The sequence below is a fragment of the Gouania willdenowi genome, chromosome 22 (assembly GCF_900634775.1).
Source record: "Gouania willdenowi chromosome 22, fGouWil2.1, whole genome shotgun sequence".
Lineage (NCBI taxonomy): Eukaryota > Metazoa > Chordata > Actinopteri > Blenniiformes > Gobiesocidae > Gouania > Gouania willdenowi.
In genome coordinates, this window is record NC_041065.1 from 32042273 (window position 1) to 32054695 (window position 12423).

At 39.5% G+C, this 12423-nt stretch overlaps 2 protein-coding genes and 1 non-coding gene across 4 annotated transcripts in view; all 3 read right to left on the minus strand.

The window, feature by feature from the left end:
* Nucleotides 1-336: 336 nt before the first annotated feature.
* psma3 (proteasome 20S subunit alpha 3) lies at nt 337-6444 on the minus strand. The gene is made up of 11 exons (XM_028438500.1): nt 6316-6444; nt 5846-5928; nt 3506-3629; nt 2725-2826; nt 2566-2639; nt 2226-2298; nt 2083-2148; nt 1957-2003; nt 810-877; nt 531-595; nt 337-463 (listed from the first exon to the last, which is right to left on the minus strand). Exons 1-11 carry the CDS (start codon nt 6334-6336, stop codon nt 419-421), a joined length of 768 nt encoding a protein of 255 aa, XP_028294301.1. The 5' UTR covers nt 6337-6444; the 3' UTR covers nt 337-418.
* LOC114457006 (small nucleolar RNA SNORD53/SNORD92) lies at nt 692-777 on the minus strand. The gene has a single exon (XR_003672923.1). It is a non-coding gene; the product is annotated as a small nucleolar RNA SNORD53/SNORD92 (small nucleolar RNA).
* Nucleotides 6445-8529: 2085 nt separating the features above from the next.
* snx6 (sorting nexin 6) overlaps nt 8530-12423 on the minus strand; it is a 13021-nt gene continuing 9127 nt past the window's right edge. For both annotated transcript variants that reach the window (XM_028438498.1, XM_028438499.1), the window contains exons 9-14: nt 12267-12342; nt 12168-12207; nt 10632-10718; nt 10387-10546; nt 9459-9544; nt 8530-9368 (exon numbers count right to left, since the gene is read on the minus strand). In XM_028438498.1, the coding sequence (XP_028294299.1) occupies nt 9315-9368; nt 9459-9544; nt 10387-10546; nt 10632-10718; nt 12168-12207; nt 12267-12342 (503 nt within the window). In that variant the 3' untranslated portion in view covers nt 8530-9314. The remainder of the gene's footprint in view (nt 9369-9458; nt 9545-10386; nt 10547-10631; nt 10719-12167; nt 12208-12266; nt 12343-12423) is intronic.

The window sequence follows — 12423 nt, forward strand, 5'->3', positions numbered from 1 at the left end:
TAACCTATTTACGTGATCAAAAATGTGTAATTTAAATTATTGATTAATTTTGATGAAAATACAAAAATTCCTGTAGTGTTTTAATTTAGATGAGCTGTTATTACAACTTTAAACACTTAATCCCAAAATGTAAACTTTTTTCCTTGGAACTTTATTCTGTCATCTGGTTTAGTTTATGGCTTCTAGGGTCACATTGTTGGGGGGGTCAGACCTCACCCTGGACCCCAGCAGGACTGATGAGGCACTGGCTCACGTGTTGACCCTCCTGATCCATCATCTGTGGAACATTAACATATATACACCGTTTCTGTCCTTTGGAACAAACAAGGCCGCTTCTTTAATTTATTACACTTTTATTTTGAAAGCACAACAAACGAGAGACATATAAAAAGAAATCTGAGCTGAGGGAGGTCACAGGTCACATGTTGTCTTCGTCAGAGTCGTCCTCTTCCTCCAAAGAGTCCTGAAACACACAGAGTTAGAGGCTCCGCCCCCTAGAGACACAAACAGGAAGTGCAGCGTCAGCTCACCTTAGCAAACTTCTCTGCTTCCTCTCTCACGTCTTTAGGAACCAGCACATGGCGGCCGTTGGTTACTAGGGAAACAGTTACCATGGAAACAACTTTAAAAGTACAGGTAACATGTAAACTACCACCATTAGTTAGTTGTCTTTTCTAGGAAAGGCAGCGGATTGGTCAGACAGCCAAGAGAAGTGGTGACATCACATGATGACATCAGCTCACAGAGCGAAACCTTTTCTCAGTATCATCACTCCTCCCCGACAGCCAATCAGAGCGCAGCATTCGTACCTTCTCCCACCCAGCTGAGCTCCAACTCAAAGGCTTTGTCCTTCACCTCGTCATGTACGATGTAGATGCTACACACACACAATATTGTTATTATTGAAAACATCTGATCACAGTATTGATCTGTTGGTCTGAGATCGTCGTCAATCAGGGGTTCTCAACCCTTGGGTCAGGACCCCATTTGGGGTTGGAAGACATTAGGGGGGGGGGGTCGCCAAATGCCTTAAGAAACTAAGAATGTTTTCTTAACAATTTGAGCCCATTTTTGCTTATTTTTACCCTTTTTCTGCAACTACACCAAACTTAGCATATTGTGACGTATTTTCATCACTTTTTCTTGCCATATTTTACCTCCTTTTATTGCATTTTTGCTACATTATTCCCATTTCTGACACTTCATTAAATTTCAATGCCTTTTCTACACATTTTTTTCCACTTGCAGCACTTTTAAACCTTTTCCACCTACTATCACATATGTTGATGCATTATTGACACTTAACCTCTTTTCACCATATTTCATGATTATTTTTTGCCAATTCAACTACATTCACCATTTGTCATGCCCATTATTTGCCAGTTTAGACAAATTGTTCCCATATAGACACTTTGAACCCTTTTTACCACTTTTTCTGTCCGTTTTTGCCCACTCAAATTTGCAACTTTTAACCAATTTCTGTGGTTTTTAAAAAATCATTTCACCACCTTTTCCACCATTTTTGGTCACTTTTAATTTGTGATTAAAACAAGGATTTCCATCTTTAAGAGGACTATAATAATAATAGTAAACTTCCTGGATAACAGTGGATATTATTCAGATGAATAAATAAATGTGGTTATCACAGATTCATGGAACAATGGACCATCATTTTACTGACTTTATGGATGGACCCCAAAAATCTCCCCTTTATTCCATCTTATAGATGGTCCTGTCTCCACATGACTGTTCTTCAATGTTCAAGTCTGTGTTCAACCACCTTCAGCTACAGTGGGGGTCCCCGCTCTCTGGGACCTTTATTTTGGGGGTCGTGGGCTGAAAAGGTTGAGAACCACTGATTTACATAATAATGTTATGACTTCACTTCGTGTTATCTAATGATCAGTTTCTGCACACGACAGGAACAAATGAAAAAAAACATTGGAGTTTACTCACATTTTGGCGACTTCTTTAACCAGTTCTCTGCACGTCATGTCTTTCATCTGACACACATGCGCGTACACACGTTTTCAGTTCATGTTTAAAATGTGACTAAAACTTGTGTGTGTGTATGAGACTCACCTGTAGCTTCTCGATTTCTGTCTTTGCAGCTTGTTTGGCTTTACCGATTGCACAACCCCAGTAACCCTGTACACACACACACACACAGTTTACAGTCTGAATTCATGGAGATCTGTGTGTGTGTGTGTGTGTATGTTTCTCACGTATGATATGCCTGAAGGGTCAACCATGTAGAGCTGAGGACCGTCATCTTTGTCGTACGAACCGAGGATGAAGCTGACACACACACACGTCACATTTTAAATGTTATAATTTTGTAACCCAAATTATCCAGAGCTGATCTAAATACACCTGAAGGCATCACTGAGGTGATGTCTGTGTGTGTGTTTGTGTTTGAGGTGAGACGACACTCAGGGATTGGTCAGATAGCCAAGAGGAAGTGACATCACTAGAGTTCAGTCCAGTGAGCGAAACCTTTGGACTCTCATCATCGTTTTTACCCTGCAAGTCGGTGCTGATGCGGTTGCCGTGGCAACAACTCACCTGCAGCCAAAGGGTCTGACGGCGCTGTAGAGCGTGTAAGCGTGGACGTACATCGCCACTCTGTCCGACAAGTGCTGCAGGAGTTTTAAACGCTCGTTAGAATCCAACTCACAGTGACTCCACGTGTTGGGGGCGGAGCCTGAACTAAGCGCTGCATACCTTCAGAGGGATGTCGTGTCCGTAGTTCATCCTGAAATTTGACGACTCTTCACGAGCGACTTCAGACAAAGAACGAGCGTCAGCCAACAGCCCAGCTACAGCCTGAGGACAGCGACACGCTCAGTGTGTGTGTGTGTGTAACACATTGCCATGCATGGAATCAACCTATGATGCATTAAATCACTCAAACTATTCAACCCTTCACTAGCTGTGTTTCATTACAGATTTTCTCTAAATCAAAATGATATTTGTAAAGTTTCCACAAAGTCTAATGTGTGTTTGAAGGTATTTCCATTGATGGTTGTTTTGGGGGAGGAGCCTAGTGACTCTGGTGAAATCTCATTCCATGAGAATTCTCTGCAGGAAGTAGGACGCCGCAAACCTCCTTAGAACTCTGCATTCCTTTGTTGTTTCACATCTAATGTGGCACTAATTATTATTAAGTCTAATGTTTAGAAATGTCTGGATCTCCTCTTCTGTCCACACGTACCACGTCATGTTTACTTACAGAGAAATGGTCATGTGACCAGGTATGTCACGTCCTGTGAAAAAGTATTTCCATTGAGCTTTAACCAAACATTTCAATATGAAAACATCTGAAAAACCTCCTCACGGAAGAATACAAACTTTTTAGAGATAGAGTGTTTCTATAAATTCAGGTGTTTCCATTACCAGTTTTTATTGAACTATTTTAGATTTTGTGCATCTCCAAGAGTAACGGAAACACAGCTAATGATGATCGGACACAATCGAACGTAGATGTACATGTGTGTGTGGTTACCATGCCAACATGTCTGTCAATGTTGAAGATGCGTTTGTTTGATCCTTCTTCGTAAAGTTTGGACAAAACGAGCTTCTCCACACCAAACACCACACCGTCCTTACAGCGGATAGCAATGGCCGTGCTGTGCACACACACATTTAAACACACACCCAGGTCAAGGACGTCACACCTAAATATTCTGTCCAACTGCATTAATTTGAGTTAAAAAAGGTGTAAATGAATAAAGATACCATATAAGCACTGATTAAAAAAAAAAAAAAAATGTTACTTACTAATGGCTCTATTCTCCCATGTCTGTAAGTCAAAAAGCCACGCAGCGTCGCTGTTTTTGGCTGCGCACTATTCTCCTCCTGTACTTAAGTCAGAGCGCGCCTCCATCCAAGTTACGCACTATGGGTGGAGCAGCCCTAAAATGTGGGTGTTCCAAATCAAATCTGGCTTTACGCGCATTCTCTGGTGTGCGTAAGTCCTTTTCCTCTTACGCGCTTCTAACCCTGGAATAAGTGCAGCGCCCCGATAAGATGAAACATTATATTGCACTAAAAATATAGACTTAGTTACATTTGAAGCCACAGGAACTCCTGCGTCACCTGCTGCTGCGCGATTAATTAAAACTCTGACAGATGCAGACTTATGTCCACGTTGGTCACAGTGATTCAACTGTTTTCATACTATGTCCAACGTAAAGTGATTGATCCACTACAGAGTGAAACAAGCTGTCATATGCAGATGAGGATGGACCACAAACTGTTCCCACACGTAATGTATTTTAATGAGGCTCAGCTCAGGTCGCTTTAAACTATTGATATTTAAAACCGCGTATCATGGAAGCCAATAGTTCTGTTTCACTGTAAACATCTCTGTATTAAAGCAGGACGCTCTGCAGCCTCGTTATTTCCTCATATCTCCAGCATTTATCTCTGTCACGCTTTACAGCAATGATGATGATCAAGGAGAGAGATTTTAACTGTGACTCAGTCACGTTACAATAATCTGATGAATGATCTGATCAAATCAACCTGTTACATTGTTTATCAATGAAGGCGTTTCAAATTAAAAGTGAACTTCATCATTTTCACGGATTTCAATGACATTTACAAGCATTGGGAAAACTCCATGTTCCGTGATTTCTAGACAACCCTCCTTTCCTTCAGCCTGCCTTAATTCACACATATGCGCCTTTGGCTCCTTATGTGCAGTGGGCGTGTCAGGAACCTGGGCTGGAAAATACGCGTAGAAGAGAAGTGCGTAACTGCAGGCACGTAAAAAAGCGCTTAAGTCCAGACGGGAGAATAGACCCCTAAATTACTTCTGCAATTTATTACTTATTTATTACAAACTAAAACAAAAATACACTACAGAACAACACAAATGCGCAAAGTAACTTCAAAAACACTCAAAACAACAACAAATACATCGCAGAACAACAAAAACACAATGTCCCGATACAGCCTTTTCATTTCCCATGATACCAATATTGCATCGTATCGGCCAATACGATTTAATCATACATACTTTTTTTATGAAAAATAATAATAATTGCTTATTTTGTAATGTGGAATGTTAGAAAAGGCTTGATCAAGTGATGTTATTAAAACAGAGAACAATAGCCAGCAACAGCAGGTATGAGAAAAACTGACCCTTATTATTAACCAATTGGTCACATAAAATTTAACCTTCAACATAACATCTACAGTATTCTACAATTGAATAAAATAAATTAAAATCTGATATTGATATCAGATCGAGACACCCCTAACAAAAATGACTTCAAAAATACACAAACGATACCAAAAAGGCACAAAAAAACTTCAAAAGACAAACAACTACAAAAACACACAATACGACACCATAAAATGGAATACATTATAGAACAAAAACGCACAAAAAAAACACAGAAATTACTTTAAAAAAAAATAAACAAAATGACAAAAATATTTTCATATAATCACTGCACTATTTATTTAAATCTTACTTACTAAATGACTTCTGTAATTTATTGTGTTATTCAAGGTGTCCAAACATGTGGTGTAACTGTCTTATTAAGACTGCGGTTTTAGAAAAAGAAAAAAAAAATCTTTAAAATGACTAAATCTATTTACATTTATTACCTATCCTATTTTAGTTCTATTGTAGTCCTGTTTAAGATTCCTAAGTATTTCTAATTTTATTTCCATCATAATATTCATGCAAACCTTGGCCGAAGATGAATATTTTATGAAATATAATGCTGTAAAATCCTTATATACATTATTGATCAATAACTAGAGGATAGTAAAGCTGATCACACACATAAAGACACTGATTTGTCACTAAATGTTGTATTTTAAACCAAACCTGCTGTTCTCCACAGCCTTCATGGCGTATTCCACCTGAAACACTCTTCCATCAGGAGAGAAGGTGGAGGCTGACAGATCATACTGAAACACACAAACACACACTTCATTTTTAACAGAGTATGGCAAAGGCTAAAGCTATTAGCTCACGTCGCCCTTAGAGACTGAATATAATGAGTATAAGCCCCAAAACAGCCTCCATTAATCACTTTAATAGGCCTGTGTTTAAGCAGGGTTCATAAATGAATGAATAAACAGACTTTTGTCGAGCTTTTTAACTCTTTCTGTTTCAGTTTATCCACGCTGTGACTCAGCAGGCTAACATGCTAACAACGGCTTTTCAGAATAATAGCGTGCTTCATGGATCTCTGGGAAAACCGGAAAAAGTACCGTTACCGGTACCGGAGAGACAGGGACTGGGTGGGTAGTTTTACAAGGTGGAGATCGTTCACAAACGGATTAAAAACTCACCCCGGTACCGATGGAACTCATCCTGGCCGTGAGCGGATCCGCTTCTTCTTCGTCTGCAGTTTAAATGTTGGTTAGTGAACGACTGGAGGAGCTACAGCGCCACACACTGGTAGCAGAGCCGTATAGAGAGTTTGATTTATTGTTTGTAACTTTGTTTACACTAATTTAAATACAATACAACACAATGTAATACAGAAATGAACATACAACTACAAAGGAGTAGGAAGACAATAAAAGGAACAGACAACAAAAGAATAATACACGACATTCATTAGGGATGGCTTAGGTGAGGTGCCCGTGTTGATATATTTGAGTGTTTTGTGAATGTTTATTGCCTTATTGTTTGCAGTGGTTTCAATTGTGTAAAAATACTGGGTTATTTCGTTTTGAAAGTGATGTTGATTTGGTTTGTTTTAGCTCCATTTGGCTTTGTGTATGTGATATTTAGCAAATGGAATATTAGGGTTTGAATCAGAAGCGAGAGGTCTATGAAAGGTGGGGTCATCAAAGTAAAAGAAAATGTATATCTCCCGGAGGCCTTCCATATATCCTGTTTTATTGCTGTAATCCAGAGGTTTTTACTATAAGTGCAGTTGTAAAACAGGTGACTAATTGTTTCGATCTCTTTTTCGCAGAATTCGCAATTATAATTAATACCTAACTTAAAGTTTTTTTTTCTTCTGGATATGTATTATGAGAATTTTGAAGTTGACTTCTTTGATTTTATAGAAGATGTAAACCCACCATGTCCTGCCCCAGTTTATTTCCCCATGGAGAGAGTTTCAGTGCGATGTTGCAGCTGGTCTATTTGGAGGTTGAAAAATATTTATGATGTTTTTATTTGGGCATCATTTGCTTGTGATAATTATTTCTCCAAATAAAAATATTTCCATTTAATTTCTGTATTTTAGGCCATTTCAAATGGTATTGCTTTACATACCTTGACATAGTCGGATTGTAGGATGTAGGATAGGTAGGTAGTAATCTAGTCATTATGCGATAGAAGTATATATAGAGAGAGAGTTGCGACAACGGAAGTTTGAAAAGTTGGGCTGTGTCCGAATATTGCCTCCTATCTCCTTTCCTATCCACTGTTCCTTCACCCCTGGAAGTGGTGGCCATGATAAAGAGCGTCCGAGTTCTCTTTAAACTCAGGAAAAGAGGCTCAATGCTTCCTTTATATCACCTTGTTGTTTGGTGTACACTGTACCCCTTGAATGCCCCAAGTATGTACTGTTTATGTCTTTATGTAAGATCGCACAATAAAAAAATTTAAAAAAATCGTAGGAGCTGGACTGGAAGCAACAAACAAACAACCCTAAATGAACTATAATCTGTTCTCTACAGTTTCTCTGTATTATTTAAATAACGTCCAGTTTAACTTTTGATGTATTATGGTTTTTCTCCCTTTGTCCCCCATATCTCGTACAGTTGAATTATAACACAGACATGAACATTGAAGAACAGTCATGTGGAAACAGGGTCATCAATAAGGGGGAATAAAGGGGAGAGATTTTTGGGGTCCATCCATAAAGTCAGTAAAATGATGGTCCATTGTTCTATGAATCTGTGATAACCACATTTATTTATTCATCTGAAAGTGTGTGCAAAGTGTCAATACTGGCTTAAAAGTGGCAGAAATGGGGGGCAATGTACATTAAAAAGTAGGAAAAATTGGTTTAAACTGGTAAATGATCAGAATTCTGTTAAGTGGCAAAAATAATCATGAAATGTGGAGAAAAGAGGTTAAAAGTGACAATGGGTCAACATGTGACATTAGGTGGAAAAGGTTTATAAATGCTGAAAATGTCTTGAAAGTGGAAAAACGTGTAGAAAAGACATTAAAATGCAAAAACACATTAAAAGGAGCAAAAATAAGGCGAGAAGTGATGAAAATAGGTTAAAATATGGAAAGTTTGGTGTAGTTGCAGAAAAAGTATAAATCAGCAAAAATGGGCTCAAATTGTAAAGAATATACTCTTAGTTACTTGAAGGCATCTGGCAGCCCCCTCCCAGTGTCTCGCTACCCCAAGGTTGAGAACCCCTGCATTATAACATCACTTCCTGTTTGCTCTTCCCCGAATGAATCAGATTCCAAACCTCATTCTTCTGTTACTAATAGAACATTTGTTAGAGTCACTCTGTGTGTGTTGCTCCAATATTAGGACCAGTGTGTGTGTGTGTGTGTGTGGTTTGGTGATTAAACAGGTGGAGTCTTCATCAGCTGCTTTTATTTTGTTGGTCTCAAAGGAAGCTTTGGTCACAGAGTGAGACATTCATCATCAGACAGAGCGTGAGACACGGTTAAGGCCACAGACACACACACACACACAGTCAATGATATGTAATGAGAGAAGTTGCTGTTAGTGATGATATTGGTTATTATTTTATTAACTAATACAAATGTGTACAAAGTGTTTCTTCTTCTTCTGCAGTGAAATCAGAAAGTAAACACAGCTCATCTCCCTCTGCAGCAGCACAGCAGCCCTTGCCAAAATAAAAGCCCCAGCATAGCCCTGTCAAAATAAAAACCCCAGCCTTTCTCCTCTATGAGGTGAGAACAGTGAGTGCTGATTGGATGTGACTTTGACCAATGAACAAAAAAATCAGCACTTTCATAGTTACATACCAAACACACACACACACACACACACACACACACACACACCATCACCATCATCTCTGACAGTTTGAATCCAAAGAAACAAGAGAAAGAGCTGCAGAGGAACCACAGCGCCCCTCACAGGAAGACTGTGGTTTATCAAGAACTGAACTAAAAATAGACCAGCACTCAGACTGGGACCAGGACCAGAACCAGAACCAGGATCAGGACCAGTGCTGCTGCAGAGGGAGAGGATGGACAGACATTAGGTCAGCAGCCCCTACACTCTCTCTCTCTCTCTCTATGTCATTCGTCCGTTTTAAAGTTGACGAGGCGTTCTGCTGAAAGAGGGCGTGGCTCCTGCAGAGTCCAGCCAAAAGTGGGCAGAGCTTAATAGTTAAGTGTTAGTTTTCATGAAGCCAAGGCAGCTCTGCAGCAGCTGGAGGTTCCCCTGTAGAGGACAGAGACACACCCACCAACCCACCTTTAATTACCATCCTCAGTAACCATAACAACTGTGGTAAGTTACAGACTGACTTACCTTTGCGTGTTTGAGCTCCAGCTCAGCGAGCTCCACCAGATTCTTCCTGAACGCTGCCACTCGCCTCGTCTTAAAGTCAATGAGCTCTGAGCAAAACAAACAAACAACAAGGACAGAGGTGAGGCCACGGCGTGTTTAAGGGACAACGGTCGGAGGTCATGTGACGTTACCAGTACATCATCAATAAACTGAAACAGTAAAAACTAGTGATGCAGTGAAATTCAGCCACTGAAAATAACACAAAAGAACATTTTTGGCTTTCGGCTAAAACACTTTTCTTACCAAAAAAAAGGCATGATGTTGTCATTTTTTATTTTATGCTAAATAAATATTCTCAGATTTATAATTGACTTATTCTTTGAAGCATTAATATTAATTTATCCAATTGTAATGTTTTAATTTTAGTAAAATTAGTACACATTCAGAACCAGAAATGCAATCGGAATAATAATTTGAATAATAACTTATTTCTGTATTTTTATTTTTTTTTCATTTTCGGGCAAGGATTTTAATTTTGGTGCATCACTAGTAAAGCTAGCAGACCAGTTCAAAACTATTTAAACAAACTTAAAACAGGCCTGAACCAGCAATTTAAAAAAAGTGAAACCAGTTGAAAAATACACTTAAAGCTGCAGTATGTAAGTTTGTTTTTTTTGGTGTAAAAAATAAAAAAATACAAAAAAATTGTCTGAATTGTCAAAATTGGTTCATTTTCAGCCAATCACAGCTCTGTTTACAAACACAGTGCTCCATCAGCTGTTCGGGGCATTTCTATTGGCTGCTCCAATAAAGTCAATGAAGTAGGAAGTAAAGGTTCAATAGAAACATCTGTATCGCTGCGTAAAGAACAAGGACACAGACAAAGACAGAATAACAGACATTAACGAGAATGAACGAGAAAAAAAAACAGGAAGTGAGTGATGTTCACCTTGTTTTGCTGACTCAGAGATCTTCTCAAACTTGTGGCAGCAGATCTGCTGACTTGTCTCAGCCTGGAGAACGTCTCTGTTCTTAGAGCGAGCTTTATCCAGAGCTTTGTTAGCGTTCTCATAGTCCACCAAAGAGCGGCTACGGCGGTACAGGAGGTCCTGGGGGGGAGGGGGACAGGTCACGTGACTCAACAACATTCACCTGCACACACACAGCCAATCAGAGAGAGGGTGGGCAGAGCACCTTAGCAGCCTGAGACTCCCTCAGGTAATATTTGAGCAGGTCTGAAAGTTTAAGGTCCTCATCGGCAGCGACACGAGACTCCACCTTCTACACACAAATACACACACACATTAGATACACACACGAGACTCCACCTTCTACACACAAATACACACACACATTAGATACACACACGAGACTCCACCTTCTACACACAAATACACACACTAGAGGTTGAACGACTTCATAATTTTAAAGGTCGACTTTATGTGCATACTAGTCGAGTCGACGTTGACTAGTCGATGACGCCACCAAGAGCCGAAGCCGAGCCGAGCGGCAGCCGAGTGCCGGTGTGCCAAAATCTGTGAACCGAAAAAATCTGTGAGCGCAGGTGGCGACAGTTCCAACCCCTGCGACTTCTCGGCGGACATTTACCCCCCCTTAAACATGTTTGTAATTCTTCTTCAGTGTGCATTTACTTCACCCACCGGAGCGTCATGTTTAAGGGGGAGTAAATAACTCCTTAATAGCTACGAAGAGGTCTACGCAGTTGACGTAGTAGTCTGTGACCCAAAAAAATCTGTGACCACTGAGGTAGAGAAGAAGAGTGCTACGTAAACATTATCAATCAATTCATTAATCTGATACATTTTTTTGTGTGTTTTTAAGCAACTAAAACAAATATTGCAGAATAAAAATGATGTGGCTGTGTAAAATGATCAAGCATTTGGCTTTTATTTCTCAAAAAAACAGAGGTATTTATTCCAATGCCAATATTTGGCTCCAAAACTAAGCCCATTAACTGTAATTTAAGCATTTAGTGTTTTTAGGTGCTCGTGCCTACAATTCAATAACAATACAGTTAAGTCAGCTTATTGTAAAACATGTAAAACTATTAATACAAACTTTAACTTAAATAGTAAAGGTCATTTGGCCTTAGTTTTGTCTTAATACACTACAACATTACAAAAAAGGATTGTGCCTTCTGCAAATTACCCATCTAAGAATCAGGCCTTTTTAGCTGTAATCTCATGTTTTGTGCATTTCTGTTGTCATTTTTTGTATGAATATTGTTTAGTTTTTTTGTTCTATTTTTTACTTTACTTTAGTATATTTTTTAATATAAATACCTTATATGTGGCGAGGACATGTTTTGAGATGTGTGTGTGTGTCCGCGTGTGTGTCGTGGGAGTCCTGTTATGGTAGGCTAGATCCATCTACACTGGATTACATTATTTGCGTTGCGAAGCGTAAAATGGTCCGACATTTTAGACATTTTCTGTCTTTTTCGCACTCCACCGGTGTCCATGTCGTCTGCCAGAGAGAAAATAATGCGCATTGATTAATTCGGTCCGGGTGAAGCCAGAAACCACGTACAAAGCAGCCGTGATACGGACTTTGGTGACGTCATGTGAATTAAATGAAACTTTGAGGCAGAGAATTTGCTTCAAATAATTTTTGTACTCGAATAATTCGAGGAATTGTTTCAACCCTACAATAGATACAAGCACAGCACTCCACCTTCTACACATTAGACACACACACACACACACTTACCCTGGTCTTCTCAAACAGTTCTGAGACTTTCAGGAAGAACCTGAAACACAAAAACACCGTAAACCCACTGTGTGTGTGCAATTGTGTGTGTGTCCGTACTTGCACAGCTCTGTAGTGTCTTGTGTTCCTAGTGTGTAGAGGGAGGATGCGATTCTGTTGATGTCATCTGCAGCGTCTGAAACAACACACACACACATCAACACACACAGTGACGTCGTGGATGGGGCGTTACCATGGTAACTGCACTACATCCTGA